Raw genomic sequence first — 21,698 nt, forward strand, 5'->3', positions numbered from 1 at the left:
CTATAACTAGATGAGTTTTAAGAATCAAATATCTTATATTATATTAATCTCCTTAATGATAAATTATATTGGGGTTATTTTAATAATATAAAATTTTATTAAAATTAGACTATCCGGGATACATAGCAGTGTAATTGTGTAAATAACACCATCCTAAAAAAAAATCATCAATCAATGGAAAACACACACTGTTGACTCTACACCTACCACAAATGCTATCAGCGGCTTTAGTTGCTTTCAACACAGAGAGAGGCATAATACAGAACGTTTCTTGCTCTTAACACAATGACAATGTAATTACGTTTCCCCTAATCTTCGAATGCACTGGGGATGCCAAAAAAATCTTAAGTCCTTGATTAACAGTATATATATTAAATAATACAATAGCTCTGTAATTTTGCATAAGCTAGACCAGGACGTGAAGAAATCTGAGACCTGAAAGCTGAGTCTCCAAGCCACCTGAAATTATATAGAACCTACACGAACTCAATTGTGAGAATACTCTTCTATCTTCTTAAAAATTGAAATTATATTTACCAGGCAATGCATTCATTAACCAATTATCTTATATATATGGTAGAATCCCTTGCATATTGCAAGTAATTTGAACAAAAAGTACTGTACATGAAGAACACTAATTTAATACACTTTAATCAGCTTCAGACCCTTTTGATTCCTCCACCGCAACTGAATTAACAACAGGGTCCTCCTCAATTTCGTTTTCAGTCTTGTCTTCCGCTATCACTAAAGGAGGTGAAGGTCCACCCATACCTTCTGATGTATTTTCAAGTGCGACCGCACCATCAACAACATCCATTGGTTCGAAGGCTTTGGCTTCAGGTTCTTTTGACTCAATTTGCGATACTGAGCTGCCTACTGGTTCTTTATCAGAACACTCATTCTTTTCTTCTTCAGCTGCCAAGAAGGATGCAGGTCCATCCGCCTCTTCTGGAACAGGTATGGACACGACCCCACCACCCTCAATAGCTGTTTGGCTGCTAACTTCTGCATCAGGCCCCTTTGACTCATCCAGCGGCACTGCACTGGCAATGGATTCCTTCTCGCTGCCAACAGGTTTTGAAAAACCCTCAATCTTTTCTTCCTCAACATCCGAAGAAGACAAAGGTAGTCCCAAATCTTGTGGAACAGTTTGCTGCATGTTCCCACCACCCTCAGCATCAACTATGTTGTTGGCTTCAGCATCAGGCCCTTTTGACTCACCCCGTGGGATTGAACTGGCAGAGGGTTCCTTCTCAGACAAACCCTCAATCTTTTCTTCCTCAACTACCATGGGAGATGAAGGAAGACCCAACTCTTCTGGAACAGTTTCTGGCACAATCCCGTCGCCCCTGACATCCATTTGTTCACAGGGTTCAACTTCAGGTCCTTTTGACTCATCATCCACTGAGCTGCCAATAGGTTGTTTCTCACGAGACAACTCAGTCTTTTCTTCTTCTTGAACAGTTTCTGCCACCACACCACCACCCTGTAAAACATGTAATTGATCACATGCTTCAGCTTCAAATCCTTTTGAATCCTCCACAGTCACTGAGCTGTTAACTGGATCCTTCTCAGAAGATCCCTCAATCTTTTTCTCCTTGGTTTCTGAGGAAGATGGATTAAGACCCAAGTCTTCAGATAACTTCTCTGTTACAACCACACAACCATCCGAAACACACATTTGATCGGCAGCTTCAGCTGCACACTCTTTTGAATCCATCACTGCCATTGAGATGCCTGTTGGATCATTGTCAAAGCCCTCAATCATTTCTTCCTCATTTGCCAAGGATAATGGAGGCGTGGCCAAGTCCTCAGATGACTTTTCCATTACAGTCGCACCACCTAGAGAAACACCCATTTGATCACCAGCCTCGACTACCGATTCTTTTGGATCTTCCTGTGCTGCAAAGCTGCTATCTGGATCCTTCTCTGAGCCCTCAGTCTTTTCTTCAGGAGTCGCCAAGGATGCAGGAATACCCAAGTGCTCAGGTAGTTTCTCTGGCATGATAGAAATATCCATTTGATCACCTGCTTCAGCTACAGTCTCTTTTGAACCCTCCAGTACTGATTGGCTGCTAACAGGATCCTTCTCAGAAGACCCATCAATCTTTGCTTCCCAAGGCGCCAAAGAGGATGAAGGCTGACAGAAGTCAGATAAGTTTTCTGGCACAACCACACCACTCTGACAACAATCCATTTGATCACCTATTGATCCTTTTGAATCCTCCAAAACGACTAAATTGCTATCAGGGTCCTTATCAAGAGAGCCATCAATCTTTTCTTCCTTGGTCGCCGAAGACAAAGAAGGCAGGCCCAACTCCTCAGATTTCTCTCGTTCAACTACATGAACCGGAGAATGAGAAACACCCATATGATCACCTGCTTCATCTACAAGCTCATCAACCACTCCAGACATACTTCTTGGTGAAAACCCATCAACTTGAGGTTCATCTATTCTGTCACCAATTTCAGCTTCAGATGCCTTATCTTGCAGTACTAACGAGCTCCCAAATGCATGCTCAGAAGAGATATCATCTTTTTCTCCCATGTTTTCAGACTTGTGTTCAGGCACAATCACACCACCCTCTGGATTATCAGCTCCCGGAAGTAGTTGCACTTTACCATGTTCATCCGGAACAACATCTGCTTTGGCAGATTCAGCAATGATATCTTTTGAAGATGATAATAGAGCATTGGACGGGCCTCCTTCCATATTGAAAATCTCGATATCACCATCTCTCCTTCCCACAACAAAGTCTCTTGGAACCAGTTCCATATTAACAGAATCAGAAGCAACCAAACAATCAGGTTCCATTTTACAGTCAGCTTTTTTATCACCAGTTCCACCACAAAGTACTTCCACATTGCCATTGTCATGAGAGTCATCCAAAGAGGCAGTGTCACAGCTTGTAGCTATCTCAGTTTTATCAAGAGCAATTCCAACATTGAGGGCCTTAGTGAGAACTTGACTTTCAACAATTGTTTCAGAATAGCACACAGCAGCTTCAGCTTCCATTGAGGCAATATCAGATTTGTCACAACCTGTAATACCACATGTTACTACTGGAGAATCACTAAGAGAATCAATTTTGTCTAGACAATTAGTACGAATCATACCAGGAGGTTCCACAGGATGATCAGCAACATCATCAGTCTTCGCAGAAACTGATAGTCCAATGCCTTCAATACTGAGAGGATTATCCAGAGATCGTTCGGCAATGGTTTCAGAAGAACGTTCAGCAGCTTCAGCTACAATTGAGGGAATGTCAGACTTCTTACAGAATTCCAAAGAAAAATTTTGAGCAGGACATGCAGAAGTTGGCAGAGCTTCTTGAGCATGATTGCCAATATTATCAGTTTTTAGGGAACCCATGGGACACTCATTCAAAGAAGAATCAATTTTTTTTAGAAAATCGGTACAAAGCATACCAGAAGGCTCCACTGTGCATGAATTAACCGGACTTCCAAGTTCAACAGCAGTTTCCAAAGGATGATCAGCATCAGCGACATCAGCAGCTTTCATGGAAACTATGGGTCCTCCAATGCTTTTGATATCAAGAGGAGTTTCCAAAAGATTATTAACAATAGCATCAGAAGGGCATTTAGCCACTTCAGCTTCCATTGAGGGAATTTCAGATTTGTCACAAAATCCCACAGCTGAATTTTGAGGACCAGAACGTTCCGGACTTGCAGAAGTAGGCTCAACATTTTGAGGATGATTTCCAACATCAGTTTTTACAGAAACTGTGGAACATTCAGTACCTGTAATAGCCAAAAATGTTAATTTGGAAGACTTGCTGAAATAAAAGATTATTTTCATCTATCAAACTACTACGGGTCATACCAGAAGGCTCCACTACACCTGAATTAATGGGACTTCCAGAAAGAATTGGTGTTTCCCTAGAATGATCAGCAACATCATCGGCTTTCATAGAAACAGAGGGTCCTTCAGTGCTTTTCATGATGAGAGGAGTTTCCAAAGGCATTTTTGAAGAGTCCTCTGATGTGTTTCCAGGAACATTACCAATCACCATATCTGAATGGTCCGGGCTCCTGTGAATCAGTTCTTTCACTAGAGAATGATCATCAACAGTGTCCTCCAACTTTTCAACAGAATCACCATCAGTCTTGTTCTCAGGTTTAAAAACTTCAATCCCAGCAACAATAGCCTCACCAGGAAGAGGAGTATTCTTCCATTTGACTTTCGCATCAATTTCAGTCCCAGACTGTTCTACACCCTTTTCAATTGGAATGTCAAAACCTGGAGCTGTTTCCATAGCTGGCGTCACTGAACATGTTTTATCATCTGAACTCAAATCGGCCAAGTTGACAAAAGAGCTAGTATTGGTTACTTTTTCTTGTTCGAAAGCTTCAGTAGAAGCAGGAGCCTCACTTGAAACAGGAGTTTCCTCACCTTTGACTTCTGGATTATTTTGATTCCTAGACTGTTCATTATGCTTTTCAATTGGAATGTCAAAACCTGGTGGAGCTGTCTCCAAATTTGGCACCATTGGAAGTGATTTATCATCTGGACTTGAATTAGCTATGTTTTCAATATGGCCAGCTTGTGCCTTATTCTCAGGTTTAAGAGCTTCAGTCTTAGAAGCAAGAGTGTGGCCAGAAACAGGAGTATGATCACCTCTAACACTCACATCATTTTTAGTTCCTGTTAGTTCTCCATGATTTTCATTTGGAGAGTTAAAACCGGGAGGGGGTGTTTCCACAGTTGGCGTTACTGAACATGTTTTATCATCTGAACTTTGCTTTTTGGCCACCTCTGCAATGGCGCTACTACTGGATAAAGCTCTAATAGAAGCATCCTTGCCTTCATTCAAAGAAGAGTCACCAGTTTTAGCTTTCGATGAGCAAGTTTCAGAAAAAATCTCCTTCATGACACGAGCAACATCATTAACATCAGCAGTCTCTTGCTTGCTTCTCAGTGAAATGGTTTTGCTCCCAAAGGAATCCCTGGATTTGTTCTGTGATTGCTGGTTTAATTTTGCATCAAACACTGCTGAACCATCAGGAATTGAAGGTCCTGAACCCTGTTTCTTTCCCCTTCGCCTGGGTGCTTCTCCTGTGGTTGGAGTCTTTCGACCATGCCTTTTCACCGGAACAGATACAGAAGCCTGAGGAGGGATAGATAGAGAAGCTGCAGGAGCAGAAGTAGAAATTGATGGAGTTCTGGCAGCAACTGCCCCTGAAACATGATGGATCGTGTTACTGATGCCTTCTGTATTGGTAGAACCAGTATATGGTTCAGTTATAGAATCAAGAGCTGGCAACGTGGCCTTTGACTTTGATGCATTAGTACAAGCTTTTTCCTCAAAACTTTGGATATTGACCCTCTCAACAGCCTTCATATTTGATAGCGCACCCTTCGAAGAGGAATTTTCGGATAAGACCTCCTTTGTGTCAGAAGTAACATTACCTAAATCCATACTTGGAACTTGTGCAGAGGTAGAACCTGCAACGTTTTGAAAAGAATCTCAATTCAAAAGGCTATATCACACCCTTAATTTAACACAATTTTACAAACATGCATATGCCTAGTTCTTACCAGAAGGTTGGCTGGAACTATCATGAGTTGCTGGTAGGTTTATTGGCTGGTTGCTTTGGACTACACGGACTGATTGCTCGACAGGTTTCTGATCTGGACCAGCAATGTCCGCAGAAGTAGCAACTCCACATGGTTGCACTTGGATCTTATTTGACAATTCCTGAGAAAGAGCCTCTTGTTTTCCCACGGAAACGGATTTACTTAACCTCAAACCCCCAGAGTTATTTTCTGATTGAAGATTTGATTTTGATTCTGGACCAGCAGAAACATCAGAAATAGGTGGTGACCCCAGTGCTTGTCTCTTTCCTCTGCGCCGGGGTGTGACCCCTCCGCTTTGTGTCTTCCTGCTCTGCCCTTTAGTTTGCATCGATACCGAAGAGAATTGAGGGGAGGGTTGAGGCACAGGAGGAGCAGTAGCTAAATTTGTGTTTAGCTCAGAATTCAAAGCAGCAACTGCAGAAGAAGGATCAATAGTTCCACTTTGACCCTTTACGGCAGATGGTGATACAGAGTCAGGAACCGGGGCTGTAGGAATGCTAGAAACATTTCCATCTGTAGCAGTAGATTCACCCCCTGATGGATTCAGGGATTCACTCTGGGGCTGCTCATTTGTTTTTGGATCAGGACCAGGGCTAGGTATGTCATCTGATGCAGCAGGCAATACCAAACCAATTTTCTTTCCCCTACGCCGAGGTACTTGCTCTCCACTCTGAATCCTCCGGCCTCGTCCCTTTGGTTGCATGGGCGTGGAAGGGCATGCGGAGGCAGATTGAGATCCAGGGGCAACAGGAACAAAAGCAGTGGTTGGCTGAGAGCTAGGAGCAATCCCTACCATAACATGTTGTGCAGATCCACTGACACCACTTAAAGTAGTGGATCCAGGCAATGAAGCAGAAGCGGATGTTGACTGGCCGGTCATTGCGTCTTTCTCAACTTTGACTGTTCCAGAAGGTGCTGGGAGAACCACTGGAACAGGAGATTTATCTGCTCTTCTTGGCCTTCCACGTCCCCGTTTAGATGGTGGAGTGACCTCTTTGCTTTGCTGCAGCTGTGGAGGATCCAGAGAGGGTGGTGGAGGAGGAAGGAGTGGAGCAGGAGGTTCTGTGCTATAAACAGCTGGTGCAGAGCTGCTAACAACTGTTGGCAAGCTTTTCTCTAATCCTTCTTCCTTCAATTTTGGGGAATCAGAGGATTCAGCCTGACACATCTTTTCAAATTCCTCTTCGGTCCATTGTTCTTCATAGGACCGCACCTAACAAAAAAAAAACATCAAAATTGGAAAAACTGATACTAGACTAAATAGGCTCTTGCATCTCTAAAAATAATATAATGAAAATAATAGGAGAGAGACAGAAGAAATCACACAAGGCAAGCTCAAGCATCAAAAAATCATATTTTATCAACAGACCTCTCTTGCTCTTTTGCCTCTTCCATAATGCTGTGTATCCAGGGCCCCAAGATGCTCGCCCTTGCGCTTTACCCCCACATTAGGTGATACCCCAGTTTTAGGCGCATCATATATTTTCATGGCTTCATATAATGCCTTCAGATCATCATCTGTAACAAGGCGAGAAGGCAAGGGAGGCAAAGGCTCACCATCAGTTCCAAGTCCCCTTATCAATTTTCTCCATGTTGCCTGCAAATATTTAAAGTACCAGTGAGGCATTTCTTATGCAGAAGCAGTAAGCACAGAGAACCTGGATTCAAACACTAATGAGCACACCATATCTTCTTCCCGCCTTTGTTTGTCAACTGATTCAAATACATCAATCTCTGATTCACTGTCAACATAAGAGACAATCGCATTTAATACAAGGAAGCAAAAAATGTAAAACTTGTAAAAAGAAAAGGATAGACACCATGCTCAAAAACCGAAAAATTTGTGGGAGCAGGCATTTCATTGTTGGACTGGGAACGAATAGATTTAAGAAATGAGAGAATTAAGGATTTACAGGAAAAACGTAGACACCGCATTTGTTTTTTAAATGAAACATAAAAACAAATCATGGCAAGAACAGTTAAGAATAATGACATCGCCATGCAGGGATCCATTGAGTCCATTGAAACATAAATGCAGCGAGCAACACCTACTTGTTTCAGAAATTCTCAGCTAATGTAAGTCATGACATATTTTTATAACCTTATTTCAAGTAAAAAGGTAGCATACAAATTCAGAAAGCTTGCTTGATTTATTATAATAATTAAAAAAAAGATACACAACTGAATCATCAATTTTTTATCAGAGATTGAGTTCAATTAAACTTAAAACAATAATAAGGGCCTCTAGTGAGCCCCATTGCCTCATATCTAACAGGTTACCGCATATCATAAGCAGAGAACTAAGGAGAAAAAAACTTCAAATAAGAGTTACCTGCGAGCTAAGAGATCATTTAGAGCATCATCATCCAATACCGGTGCAGCTTCCTCTTTCTTACACTCCCGCAGTAGAGATTCCAAGTATTCCCTACGATCTTCGGCACTGGCATCAAATTAAGATATTCTATTCAGAAAATTCATAAGAAATATTCTACAAGTGCCCATAAGTTCATGCAGCAAAAATTGACAAATAATTACTTTCATTCACCTTGTATTGTTGTCAAAAAAACCAGCAGTAATGCTCTGATTAGCAACTCCCAGTTTGTGCTCCGCTGAAGCTCTAACTTGTTCCTCAACAGTTTGAACCTTGTCACAAAATAAGTTGGCAAAGATAATTTAGCAAATACATATTCAAAGACAATATTAAATATACGATACGAACTTGCAATCCCCTGAATCTGCCACTAGCACAAGGATTCAATAATACTAGACAAAAAAACTTGTACAAACTCTCAAGTCAAAATAATGTAGCATGGAAGTAATGAATGAGTGAAAAACATAAAAAAAGGGTAAATGAAATAACTTCATGAGAAGATCTGGAAGTGATATAACAACGTCACATTGGTATAAAAAGTTTGTATGGATACTTTGTATACTCAGTATGACTTACGGATTTTATATGCCTTCAGATCTCATTAATTTTGTTCTTCAATCAGCATCAATCCCTAATTATTTTCTAGTATCATTTAAAATGCAAGAGAACATAGTGTGTTTCCAATTCCACTTGAGAATAAACTTGCCCCAAAAGGCAGGCATGCAGAGAAATGATACTCACCGTTTCAAATCTAAGAACAAGCACATCCCTCTTCTGGCCAATTCTATGAGCTCTTGCTTGTGCTTGCAGATCAACCTGAAAATAGGCCAACGATAAAGCAAATTAGCTCTAGAATCATAACTGAATAGGGATACAAAACAAGGGGGCAGATTTATATTTTACCTGAGGATTCCAGTCAGTGTCGAATATAATGACTGTATCAGCAGCTTGAAGATTAACTCCAACTCCACCAGCGCGAATGCTATTACCAAAAATAATGTCATTCACATCCAAATTCATTCAGTGAAATCATAGAAACAAAAATAAATAAAATGAGAGCATTAAAAACAACACAGCATGGCAGTATTAAACAATTAAAACAACATTGAAAAAAGATAGCCCAACAATAGAAAAGCATCAAGACTTATTACGGAATGAAGAATAACCTGAGCAGAAATATAAAAAAGGGTGAATCCTGTTGGTTAAATTTATCAATGAGGGCCCCTCGGTCGCCGCCAGATGTATGCCCATCCAACCTAAGATACCGGTACTGTTTGAAAGTGAGATAGTCCTCCATGACATCAAGCAGCCTAGTCATTGTAGAAAAGAAAAGAACCTGGAAAAGTACAACCCAAGAGTTAGACACACTGAAGTGATTGATGAGATATGATATCAGACAGTAACCCTTTCTTAAAAACAAGGCACAAATGTACATTGAGGATCTTCCTAGCACATTGACCTACATCCAACTTGTTGAGAAACTACCAGAAGAAAACAAAGACATTTCATAACGCATCATGTATTCAAAGTGACCCCAAAAAATGAAAAAGATATCCCATCATATTAAAGAAAAAAGAGTCAATTATGCACCAAAAAAAGATCATTAATGCCTGCAGCTTTTGAAACAACAATACAACAACAGGCAAGGTCAAAAAGCCATATAGTAATAATTCTTCACAAAAAACAAACTTTCAATAAACTCAGCGAACTGCTAACAGTATTCTCCCCAAGCATTTTCAAAATACAATGAACATCAAGTGCCAGAAATGTAAATGAATCAGCATACCCGATGATCTGTTGCTTTCAGTTTCGGTAGTAATCTATCTAACATCTCAAGCTTCCCACAAAGTCTAACAATTGGAGGAAGATAATGCTTAGGAATTAAAGTATCAACCTACAAAAAGGTGATCAGATGTTAATTTGCATTAAAGGGCAGTGCAAAATCAGTAAAAGTTCACCGCTGGCTGTGGTCTCAAAACAATATAGGTAAAGAACAAAAAAGCAATTTGAGAAAGCTTTGTTATTGTTGTTGTTGTTGTGTGTGTGTGCGGGTGCTTTGGGGGAAAGGGGCGTTTGTCCCTCTCCTGTCCTCCACAATTTTTCCGAAACAAAGTTCAATACGTAGGAAAAGGACATGCCTCCTCTGCATGAAGCTGGCTGAGATAGGGATGATTGCATATATTCCGAAGCTCCATAACAGAGTTGTGAACTGACCGTCCCTGAAAAAAGAAATGACATTTAAGGTTAGCACACTTGATGATAGTTGTCCAACAGACACATCGTGTGGTTTAAATGTTGTTGCACATAATTGTAACTGCCTGACAAATTGGACTTTTCAGGAAATCCTTCACAATGAAATAATATAAAAAATAAACCGAGAATAAATTCTACAAACGGAACCTTCGAATTCCCAATTGAGCCAAGATTTTCTTCAACCCTCTTCATTAAGAGCTTCTGGTATGCAGAAGCCTCACATCTTATAAGTCGCTCAATCTTCTCAGGCAGTTCATTTTCAACCTATCATAAAGAATTTACAAAATGAAGAAGTCAATATACAAAGACTCTCAAAACCTCAACCTCTAACAAAACATAGATATGAAAAAACCCAAACGTCACATTTCTCATTGTAATATGAAGTGCTAACCGAAACTAGAAAACAAATTCATCGTGGGTGAATTAGGCATGCCAGCTGGTATACAAACAACTGGACTAATAGGAAAGAACTAGTTTGGTACTACAAAGGATTTGATATTCATACATCCACCAAATACAGAAAGAGAACATGGAAGAAGACAAGAGAAAGAGAGTGTTGACAGGGGATGCAGCAGGAGCGGGGGGTCAAGAAGGGGAAAAGCCCACAAGGATGCTATTTGCAGCTAGAGGCCACCGATGGTTCAAGATTTTACCAACATGAATAACCCTCTCATGCTAACATATACATAATTCTCCAGTTCAATAAGCATATATATGATGTAAGGACCTTGTGTTTCAGCCTCCGCAGCACAAATGGTCGTAGAACTTGGTGCAGACGGTTTATGATCAACAGATTCTCCTCCTCGGACAGTAGAGCCTATTGACAAAGAGCCACAAGATTTAAGCTAAGTTAGTAACATGTAACTCAATTTTTTTAAAAAGACAGGAAAACATCACCGCTTGAAAAACTAAACAACCCAAAATCTTACTTCATCAGGAGAATTGTCTCCATTACTTTCAAAGGGTTTGTTGAACCATTGAGAAAAATCCTCAGATGAATTAAATATATTTGGCAACAAGAAGTTGAGTAGTGCCCAAAGTTCTTCAAGATTGTTCTGAACGGAAGAGCCATGAACAGTATTAAGTGAGTTGTGTCATCAACAAGTAGAGAAAGTAAGAACCAGATAATGCCTACATACAGGAGTTGACAAATATAATTTTTCACATGTCCATGAATATTCACATCATCGATTAACTTTCCAATCATTTTCCTTTATTACCATGTGGATTAGAAGATAGAGACATAATAGTTTCATGTGGAGATGCATGAACGGCGGTTTGGATAAAGATATGTATTTTTTTTTTCAACTGGGATAAATTCAGGATCAAGGGAAGAGTTATGGGCGTGAGAAAAGACAGTCTGAAACCTGTAGTGGCGTTCCAGTTAATAGCAATCTATGAGAACTCTGATAGTGCTTCAAGTCCGCATTCAACTTGCAAGATGCATTTTTGATGCGGTGGCCTTCATCAATTATAATATAATGCCACTGTATTTTGCTTAGTTTTGGTCTATCGTGCTTATTCATGAGATACTCATAAGTTGTTAAAAGGACATTGAATTTCTGATGCACAATCTTTTCCCTGGAATACAAGAGAACAGCCATTACACACTGAACAAAAAGCATATCAAAAAGTAGTTTCTTTATGCCTATGTTCTTACTTAAATAACCTTCGCCTCTCCTCTGGAGGCCCACAATACACAATCTTATGTATTCTGGGGGCCCAAAAGTTTATTTCCGACTCCCATCCAGGTAGAACTGACGATGGTACAACCACCAGAAAGGGTCCTCTATCATTTTTGGTTTCCATAAGGTAACAAATTAGAGCAATAACCTGCAGAAGATTCAAATGATGGTGATGCAGTGAAACTAGATTCTTATCACAAACAAATACAAAAGCACTACAGCATAACAACTTATTAATTAGATTGAAATCACAGTATAACAAACTCAAAATGTACCTGGACAGTTTTCCCAAGGCCCATTTCATCAGCAAGTATTCCATTCAATTGATTGTTATACAGTGAAACCAGCCATCTAAGACCGCTCATTTGGTACCTGAAGGTCAAGCAACACAAATGTTAGAAGCTAATACAAAAAACTAAATCAATACAAAATAAGAACAGGAAACACCCCACACATCCATACATATATATTTTTCGGTGCATAAGTCCACAGACATACATACATATGCACGTATGTATATATGCATGTACTTAGAACGATAAACTAAAACTTAAGTTTTACTCACTCCCTTAATTTTCCACCCTGAAGACAAGTTGGCTGCTCTGAAACGCTCTCTTTTATACTGCAGAAAACAACACACAGAATAAGTATTTGACAATATCAGTCTGAAGTCTGAGGTCTCATTTCTAAAAGCACTCACAGGGTAAACATAAAGGCTTCAAGGGGGGAAAAAAGACACCCCCCTGGCGAAAAAAAAAAAAAAAGAGGCTAAAGACAGCTACCCCTCAAATAGAGTGACAAAAAATAAGAAGTTATCAGTCCTTAACAGTAAATGCTCAAGTGCATAATATCCATACCTATGGGCCATCAAATAGTACTTCTCATTACTCTCCAAGTAATGCTGCAATCAGATGGAAAAAAAAATGACGAGAGGAAAAAAAAATAAGATAACAAAAGGGAGACAAAAAGAGTGGATAAAACCAACTTGCCTTTGCCTGGTCACTTTCATCTTCATTTTCCACAGCAGGCTCATACTTCTCAACAACACTAACAGTTCGTGTTTCATCCATCTCATTTTCAAAATGACTTGCCATAGACTTTGCCTCCTGTAGCTTGGATCCAAGCTTCTGAAGATACTTCTCTGTCTCTTTGAGCAGTTTATTAACACGATCTGATTTGGCATCCTATACATATGACACAAATATTATGCAAAGAAAAGAAAGTAGAATTTGATCTTACATTGGGAAAGTCCAGTATCCAAATCAAACCTGCACCATTCGCAGATATCCCTCCACATCATTTATCTTTAATAAATTAATCTTTTCTCGCTGGATTCTGTCTATCTTCTCACGATGAATACGTTCCTTTCTTTTATGGAACTCCTTCACATATTTATTAACACCCCTCCAACGTTCTCTCTTTATTTTGAATACTTCATCAAGTCTCTCCCTGTAGTTCATTACCATCAAGTTAGTCAAAAGGACAAATTAATCTCAAAAGCAAACCACATTAAGAACAATGAATGCAGATATCTAATCCAATGGTTCAGAAAAACAAATGGTGAACACAATGGTAGATAAGCAGACAAAACTACACATACTTGTGAGCTTCTATCTCACTGAAGAACTCCTTTTGTCTTTCACGGATCCTCTTTTGTCGTTCTTCCTTCATTTTCTGCTCAAACTTTTCAAGTTGTTTTATCCTTCTACCATGTCTATGTTTCTTGTATGATTTCAACCGATCCATGTCAGTTGTAATAGGCTTAAAAAAGTCATTCAGAAAATCACTGCCCAAATGAAACGTATAGTGTTAAACTGACAAAGTTACAACAAGCACAAGTGCACTGAAAACAATTTTTATTATAATAAAAATTAAAATTGCTAAGACAGAAAAGAAACAACATTCAAAGATTGAGATAGTCAATTACTTCCTTAGACGACGTTGAAGTCCCAACAACTGCAGCTTCTTCAGTTCTATTACACTTTTGGTTTTGGCTGAGATATCTTCAGACGAGCTCACACTTTCCTGCATGTTAACCATTTTAATAAGTAATACCGTACATGTAATATTTGCTTATTTTCCAGTGTATCTTTCACACTAACAAAAGGGACATCATATAAAGGCAAGAACAGCTAATTTTGAAAGAAGGCAGGTTCTAAAATACACAGTAGACCAAAAAGCACCGACAACTCCCTCATATCTTTCATCTTTCTGAGCAATTGCTCAGGGCCACACATGATTTCTGATTATATGCATATATACTTGAGATCAATGAAATTAAAAATATTCTTACTTCTTTGAGCTCTTCTGTCTCAATTTCATTTTATGCGGAGATATTCTCAAAAAAACAAGATGCAAAACCTTCACTCCTAGCGGACACTGAATGGCTTAAACAGTTCTAAGAACTTCACATTACTGTAGCCAATGATCAAATATAAGAGATACTAACATTGGCACCAATCAAGATAAGACAGCAAATTTTAATTCCCCAACCCCCTTCAGGACAATAATGGAATAAAACTCAACTAAATCAACCTTAAGGCAGGTGCAATCCACAACATAAGAATGCTTAACCAACAAGGATAAAAATATGCATTCAAGGGCGAAGAGAAAAATCCGTAACCGACCCTTAGCTTGTTAAAACAGGTAGACATTCTTTGCTTTGTTTTTTGCTGTTTCAGTATCCAGTTTTGCTCAACCAAGAGTTTCCTTTTCTGCATATCCATAATCCACTTCTCTGACATGGTGTACTTTGGAGCAGGTGGTGAATCAGTGTGCAATGACTTATCTTCCTCATCTTGTTCTGTTGTCAAAGAGATACCATTTCTTACAGAGTTATCAACTGGAATGGTTCTACTCCCATCAGAAAACTTTGGATCATCTGATAAAAATGCAAAACACAATCATCAGGAAAGCAGTAACAAACGTTATAGAATAGTTTGATGGTATGGTTCTCACCCTGGGACGTATGTCTTAGCATCCCACTAGCATCCTTCACAGGAATCAAAGAATAACGATCACTATCAGTTCCAGACACAGGTTTCCATTGATCTCTAATCGAAAAGGAGGACAAGTGACTATTGGCATGTTGATTTCCTGAAGCACCACTGTGACCAAAACTTTTAAACTGAGTAGGATCATTGTCTTTCACCAATTCATGCTGAACTGTGGGGGCTGGTAGAGGTCTTCTAGGAACCTCATTCTGACTACCAATACCAGTCCAGCTATTTATCTCAGAGTTCATTGGTTTATTTATGCCAGTTACAGAAGCTACATTAGCCCTTCCAATAAATAGATGGCCATTTTCCACATCATTCACAGGGTTGGTAATAGCTAAAGTGCCCCTTGTGCTAGCAGATTCAAGCTGCTGAGATGCAGAGGTAAAAAATGCCTGAGACTCCGCTGTTTCTTGACTTTGCATTTCTGCCTCCAGTTTCCCTGTAGCCAGCTGTTTCCTTTCTTCTGCATGTATAGAGTGGTCAGCAGGCGGACCACTTTTATCCATCATTTTTAAGTTTTCAACCTCTTTGGATGAGGAGTCAGCCTCCAGGAATCCTCCAGAAGATGAACCTCCTGGTGGTATTCTATCAGTTTCCCTTGCATTACCAAGCCTTCCATATGGTGCAGTTACACCAGGAGCGCTACTTGGATCATTTGACGATTGCACTTTCATGGTATCAACCAGCTCTCTGCGTGACCCATCTACGTTGCCCCCTGATGTTTCAGCAAGTAAATAAATGAATTTCTTTTTTTCTTTTTTTCTTTTTTTCTTTTTTTTGTGTTTGAGTGTGCATTTTTGTGCGTTAATTGGTTACCTTCTCTCGGAAAGATGTTTCCAAGTGCAATTTCAAGATGCAGTTTCTTTGGAACCAAACCATTTCTGCATTTAAAAATAAAAATTGAAAAACAATGAACCAACTTGACCAAACAAAAGTTTAAGCAGCATAAATCCCATTCTTGTAAAGCTAAAAGTAGACGCCATAAGAGCATGTACCTGAATGCTAGAAAAACAAGGCACTGGGCTCGAAGCTGCTTCAGCTGCTGTTCCTTAAAAGGCATGCCTGAGAATACAGGAGTCTGGGAAACAGAAGATTTACCTGTATCCCTAGAAGCCATGGTCCTAAGCATAGCCGTACCAGGAACACTATTTTGGCGGCCAACCTGTTTTTTTTTTTTTAAACAAAAAGAAGGCATTGTACTTGTGAAAAGAGAGAAACAAATGAAGATGAAACCCAAAAGGCAGAGTGCCATTAATTTACAGACTAAAGTAAGAAAGCCAAAATTCAGGAAAAAAGCATCTGAAGTATATGATCCTAATTTGTTTGAAAATAATAACATTAAAGCTAGTAACCAAAGCAATCGAAAATATTTCCTTGTATCTTCTTTCTCCTAATTCTAGAAGCTCAGTTCTGCCTCCACCCTTGAAAAACTTCATACAAACAAATGACCGAGATCAACATTGATCAATTTACAAAATCAAAGTGAAATAAAGAAAATTTTAAAGACTACGGTAAGAATTTAACAATCCAAAAATAGGACAGAGCATCTGAAGTAGAGGAATTACTAAAATAATATGTTTGAAAATGATAACATTACAGTAAGCTAGCTAGCTTCTGGAAAGAATTTGTTTATGTTATGTTGCAAGAAAATGTAAGTATACTGCATGAAAAGAAAGCTAAAACTGATACCAATCACCAGTAAAGCTAAACATCCCACAATCCAATCTACGCAAGAATATTTAACTCATATAGCCTCGTACTATCCTCAATCTAAGAAGAAGAAGAAAAAAAAGGTCATCACAAAATAGCTCTCCGACTGCCTCAGAAACAAGAAATAAAGACCATAACAAGCTATCACATACATTGGATTGGTCACCACCTCATTTCCTTGCTCCAGACAGATATAAGGGGGAAATCTATATTCTAAAATATGAAAACAAAAGTTTTACAAAAGTCCATAAATACTTAAGCCAATTTCATATGTAAACTACACATAGGTATGAACCCAATGTTATTTTCTTCACAGGCCTTCTGCACCCAAAGAATATAGGTGGAGAAAATAGTTTTCTCATGGCTACTGTTGCTCTGGAAATAACTTTGGCACATCCAGGTCTAATAGAACCCAAGATCTCCCCCTTCACCCTATACCAATGGGAAGAGGAATCACATGGATCAATATTCCATCAGCTTTCTCAGCCTCATCTAAAAAATTTTTAGGAGACCAAAACCCTGCCCCAAATTAAAATACGGTCTTATATTTTGACTCTTCTTATCTGAATTAAACATTACCTGATATGAAATAAACACATTTACAGAATGACCAAACTTTACAAGTTTTTGTGAGATCATTAAGAGAAAACTGAGGGGAAAATAAAAGTTAATCCAAGGAAACAAGCAATTAGAACATAACATAAAGAAACCTCTAATCATGCACAAAGCTAGCAACAGTGAGAGGCCTCACATCATTTCAAGAAACTACTAGTTAGAAAACCATGCCATGAATAGCTAAGCAGTATCAGTTAGTGTTCAAAATGCAAATCATAGTATTCAGTCTTTAAGTAGGAAGTTGAAATATATGTACCTGAACAGCCCTATTTGCATCTGATAACGTATTTGAACTTCCATCATGCTCCAAAACCTTTCCACTTGAAAGCATTGCAGATGTTTCATCCCCACGATTAGTTGAAAACAACTGGGATTCTACCGGAGAAAGCGCTGAGGATCCCAATTCTCCAGTTGGATAGGAACTTGGACCAATAGGCATCGCTCCATGAACCTTCCCAAAAGCATCTGAAATTTCAGCAACACCATAACATTCAACACCATAACATTATTAACTGAACAGAAGATATCTACATACTTGGATGTCTTAATAAGCAATGCCAATATAATTGCTCATTTTCTTGCTGTTAATTTAGAAACATTCAGCACATAAAACACACAAATTGTAGAAAAAGAAAAACAGGTTGATTAAAAAAATAATAATAAAAAAAAGATTCCATACATAAAAATGAGTCTTTGAACATACACAATTTTAAATCTTTGTTTTCAGCAAAAACTCTTGCTTAGTTGAAATAAAATCAAAGAATTTCCCGCTAATATTAACAACCTAAAACCAGGTTAAAATTTCATGGTAATTTTCAAATCCTTACTTGCTCCAAGAGATGAAACTGTTGGTTGCTGCATCGGAGTTTCTATCATCATATTTCCAGGAAACCTGGGAACTTGAGATCTTTCAAATGGGAATCCTGCTCTATTTTGATTCCACGTACCCCTGGAAGCAAGAACGCCATTTGCAGAAGAAAGGGAATTCCCTTGCTGCTGTCCTGATGCGGAGACTTCCACCTCTTCAGGGAATTTTGAATTTGAGGCCCTCGGTACTGAATTGCTAACATTTGCCGAATCCAGTGGCTTTTCTGTTACATTTTGGCCCTCTTGCTTGACTCTGAGTATTGAACTCATATTGCCAGATAAGGAGGAGAAATGCTCCATTTGGCCACCACTTGGAACCATATTAAAGTTAGAGTGCTCAGCACCTTTAACTGAAAAACCCCCTGGTGCATCAACCTTGTTCATCTTCCCTTTCCTTGGATTTACTACAGAGTTGCGCGAATCAAGTTGCTGGGGGTTCTCATTTTGTGGTTCATGGGAAATTGATGAATCCCCCCTCTTCCTCTTAGTGGAGGCCTTTTTACCATCTTTTTGTCTTTCTTGCGATTGCGAGTTGGCAGACCTAGTGCCTAAACTAGATGGACTTTCGTGATCAAAAGACTGACTGCTTCTGTGAGTTCCAGATGCCTGATAATAATCATGTCCTGCGCCACTAGGCGCAACAGGTGGCCTGCTAGAAGTGAATGGTTCGATTTTGGACATTTCATTTTCAGCCAAGCCTGCCTTAGAATCTTTCACAACTCCAGCCACCTGCGATGAAGATCCTGCAAAACAATTTTCCTAATTCATTTATCCAATATGCGAAGAAACACCATGAGAATACTATTAAATTATGCATAAGTCTCTAGCAGCAGTTTAACAAAAAGCATACCTGCGCACTGGGCCGTGGAAGAATCCCCGATTTGAGATCCACTAGTCAAAGGAAGGCGTGATGACTTCAAAGCCTCCATATCAAGACCGTTCTGATTGATTACAGTCTCCATAGCCCTAATATAAGGAAATTACATCATAGAACAGACAGCAAGGGCAAACCACATTAACACCTAAAATAGAGATTAGGCTCTTTGGATAGTAATTTTAGGTCCCTGATTCAAAATGGAAATAAGGCAACACAACAAGCTGTAAGAGTATGACAAAACTGTAGATGGCTGACAAAAGAACATGGTGAGATAAAAGCAGCTGACCTAGGTGGCTTTCAAGCAGGAAAAATCAAATTAACTCAAGCCCGCATCAGACTAGAAGTTAATTCACACTGCCATTACGCAATTGCTTTGCGGTACCAATGATATTGGCTATGCTAATAAGCCCAGACAGTTCCCATTTCCAAGCATAGGACTGGTAGGCTACATTAATCAACTGAACAGCATGTTCAAATATATTAACCACAAACGAAGTTCCATTCAAACAAGCAAAAGGTAAGGTCACAAAGGATGTGAATAACAACATAGAGAGCAACTAGATTCACTTCATGACTGCTAATTAGTGGTTCATTAAACGAATTTCCAGATCAACCTAAAAAGATACCTCAACATTTACCGCAGAAAGCAACTAGAATAGAATAAACTAGCAGGGAATTTGTAATGACACACCTGGATATAACTTGATATGGCATTGAATGCTCTTTTCCACTGGACTTCATGTGTTGCAATATCTGAAGAAATCACATGTCATAGACAAATAAATATAGAATTACAAACTCTAAATATATAGCACACTTCAAAAAAATAATGAGAGAAAACGTAAAAAAGTATACTCACGACATAAAGTTTTGTAGCCAATTTTGCAGGCTCATCTTTAGAATCTTGAATGAGTTTGTGCAGAAACTTTGCTGCTTCCAACTCCACATTGTTCGGAGCCGCCATATCATTTCAACTAAAGCTTAACAGAGAGGAAAAGGGGAAAAAAAATCAGATATTGTGCATCAAAATTTTAGAATTCTAAATGCACCCTATCACAATTCTCTGATACAGCTTAATAATACAACCATAGTGTGTCCATAGACTGAAGTTGAATATTAAAAAACAACTAATTCATACTGTCTCTTCTTTTTTTCTGCAAACCCTAATATAGCATCAGTGGATTAATTTACAACAATTAACGTAAAAACCGACGGAATAGAAATTAGGGTTTCAATATTTCAACCAATTGACTTCTTAATTAAGGCAATGAGCTCCATAACCATGTGGCCAACTATCGTATCAAAAAGTAAACGGTAAAAATTCAGTAAGAAATAAGATGAATTCGAGTACAGTAAATTTCCGCAAAAACATTTTCTAGGGAAACAAACGGGGGCCTAAGAAAGGGAAGTGTGTTCAATTCAGGTGACAGTATTTTAGTGGTTACCTGATCGGAGATCAGACCCGATAAAGTATTATTGTTTACACCAGGTGCTTGCTTTGCGCTTTACATACAAAGGCTTTTGCCACAGATGCGTAAATGAAACGAAATGATCGAAGCGATGTCGTTCTATATTCCTTCGCATTGTTGCCTACAACTTGCCAATGCGAGAAACCGTACGCTTTTACCAAAATGCCCCAACAGAAGTGAAGGTTACGTCTTTATCATGTGGGCAAAATTTAATGTTGGTTAATTTTTCACCGAACAAATAACATAAAGTGTATGAGAATGAAATGCGCGGATGACCTGCCGTGACGAAGGACAAGAAGGAAATGAGTTACTGTGCTTACTAATTAATAAATTAAAATGGATTAAAATTAAAATGAAATGGAATGCGAATAGAGAATGGTGGGCGTGGGCATTAGGTTTAGGTTAATTTTAAATTTTGAACGGTTTGAATTCTACGGTCCAATTAGGTTACGATTCGCTTTGGGTTAAACTCGACCAGATTAGTTAAAAAAAAAAATCCCAATTAATTCACTATTTCTTCTTCCAGTCCTCATTTTTCACATTCCTTGAAACCTTAACTAACTATTCATCAATCATCGCTCTTCTATAAGTTGTTAACCCCAGGCCTCATTTGCGTCGTGATCTCATCTTTGCTCTCTGGCCCTAGCCCCTTCAAGATCTTCGATTCCATCACTGATCTGGTCCAGATCAACCAAACGCCGTCATTTTATTTTTACAAGATGATTTAGCGGAGACTGGAACCTGCATATTTCGTACGGACTTCATGTAATAGAGTGAGTTAGCTAGAGTCGAGTTTCCACCAACTGCTCAACACGAGAGTCAAAAAAGGGGATCATAAGCACACGTGGACTGCGGGGATTGAGGAAGGTGCAGCTGATCGGAAGTAAAAATGGACGAGTAAGATTGTAAAAGGGAAGCAACTGCTAGTTATTCGTCTAATCTTAGTAATTTGACTTTTGCTTATGTAAATCAAAGTTTCATATTTTAGTTAAAAATGAGCGCGTGCTAAGTGGAGTATTGGAAGGGGATTCTAGGTTTTCTGTGTGTTTGTTAAATTTTTTATGATTATTTATTTGAAAAAATGGAACAATTGTTATGGTTCAATGAGTTGACTTACTTATAGATGATTATAGGGGCGAAAGTACATGATTACTTGGTTCAATTTGCATTTTAATAAATAGTTGCAAATTCATAGATTGAGTATTGGATCAGCAAATTAGTTCCATTTCAAAGCTTTTGTTTTTGTGTGCGGG

The 21,698-nt window shown here is 38.9% G+C and overlaps 1 protein-coding gene across 3 annotated transcripts; it reads right to left on the bottom strand.

Annotated features, from left to right (window-relative positions):
* Positions 1 to 548: 548 nt before the first annotated feature.
* Positions 549 to 20,579, bottom strand: LOC102616926 (chromatin structure-remodeling complex protein SYD). 3 transcript variants are annotated; one of them, XM_006489110.4, is made up of 36 exons: positions 20,422 to 20,579; positions 19,836 to 19,956; positions 19,668 to 19,729; positions 18,950 to 19,065; positions 18,060 to 18,842; positions 17,489 to 17,697; positions 15,903 to 16,069; positions 15,724 to 15,788; positions 14,867 to 15,622; positions 14,536 to 14,789; positions 13,836 to 13,933; positions 13,509 to 13,694; positions 13,177 to 13,357; positions 12,898 to 13,092; positions 12,766 to 12,809; positions 12,474 to 12,530; positions 12,184 to 12,280; positions 11,884 to 12,056; positions 11,591 to 11,804; positions 11,153 to 11,278; positions 10,951 to 11,040; positions 10,371 to 10,487; positions 10,109 to 10,189; positions 9,757 to 9,864; positions 9,137 to 9,306; positions 8,874 to 8,952; positions 8,712 to 8,786; positions 8,145 to 8,242; positions 7,932 to 8,039; positions 7,284 to 7,341; positions 6,969 to 7,196; positions 5,561 to 6,812; positions 3,863 to 5,467; positions 3,430 to 3,762; positions 3,118 to 3,249; positions 549 to 3,042 (listed from the first exon to the last, which is right to left on the bottom strand). In XM_006489110.4, exons 2-36 carry the CDS (start codon positions 19,938 to 19,940, stop codon positions 650 to 652), a joined length of 10,815 nt encoding a protein of 3,604 aa, XP_006489173.1. In that variant the 5' UTR covers positions 19,941 to 19,956; positions 20,422 to 20,579; the 3' UTR covers positions 549 to 649. The 3 variants fall into 3 exon arrangements, with proteins under 3 accessions (XP_006489173.1, XP_006489171.1, XP_006489172.1); XM_006489108.4 differs by having other exon boundaries at positions 3,845 to 5,467; XM_006489109.4 differs by having other exon boundaries at positions 3,845 to 5,467; positions 19,836 to 19,950; positions 20,422 to 20,561.
* Positions 20,580 to 21,698: the final 1,119 nt, after the last annotated feature.

Source organism: Citrus sinensis, chromosome 1 (genome assembly GCF_022201045.2).
Source record: "Citrus sinensis cultivar Valencia sweet orange chromosome 1, DVS_A1.0, whole genome shotgun sequence".
NCBI classification, from domain to species: domain Eukaryota; kingdom Viridiplantae; phylum Streptophyta; class Magnoliopsida; order Sapindales; family Rutaceae; genus Citrus; species Citrus sinensis.

Coding starts and splice junctions, on each gene's coding strand:
- LOC102616926 (XM_006489108.4), bottom strand. CDS start 19,940: ATGGCGGCTCCGAACAATGTGGAGTTGGAAGCAGCAAAGTTTCTGCAC. Junction 19,066..19,667: donor CCATATCAAGTTATATCCAG/GTGTGTCATTAC, acceptor TCCTTATATTAG/GGCTATGGAGACTGTAATCA. Junction 3,043..3,117: donor TCATCCTGTGGAACCTCCTG/GTATGATTCGTA, acceptor GTGGTATTACAG/GTTGTGACAAATCTGATATT.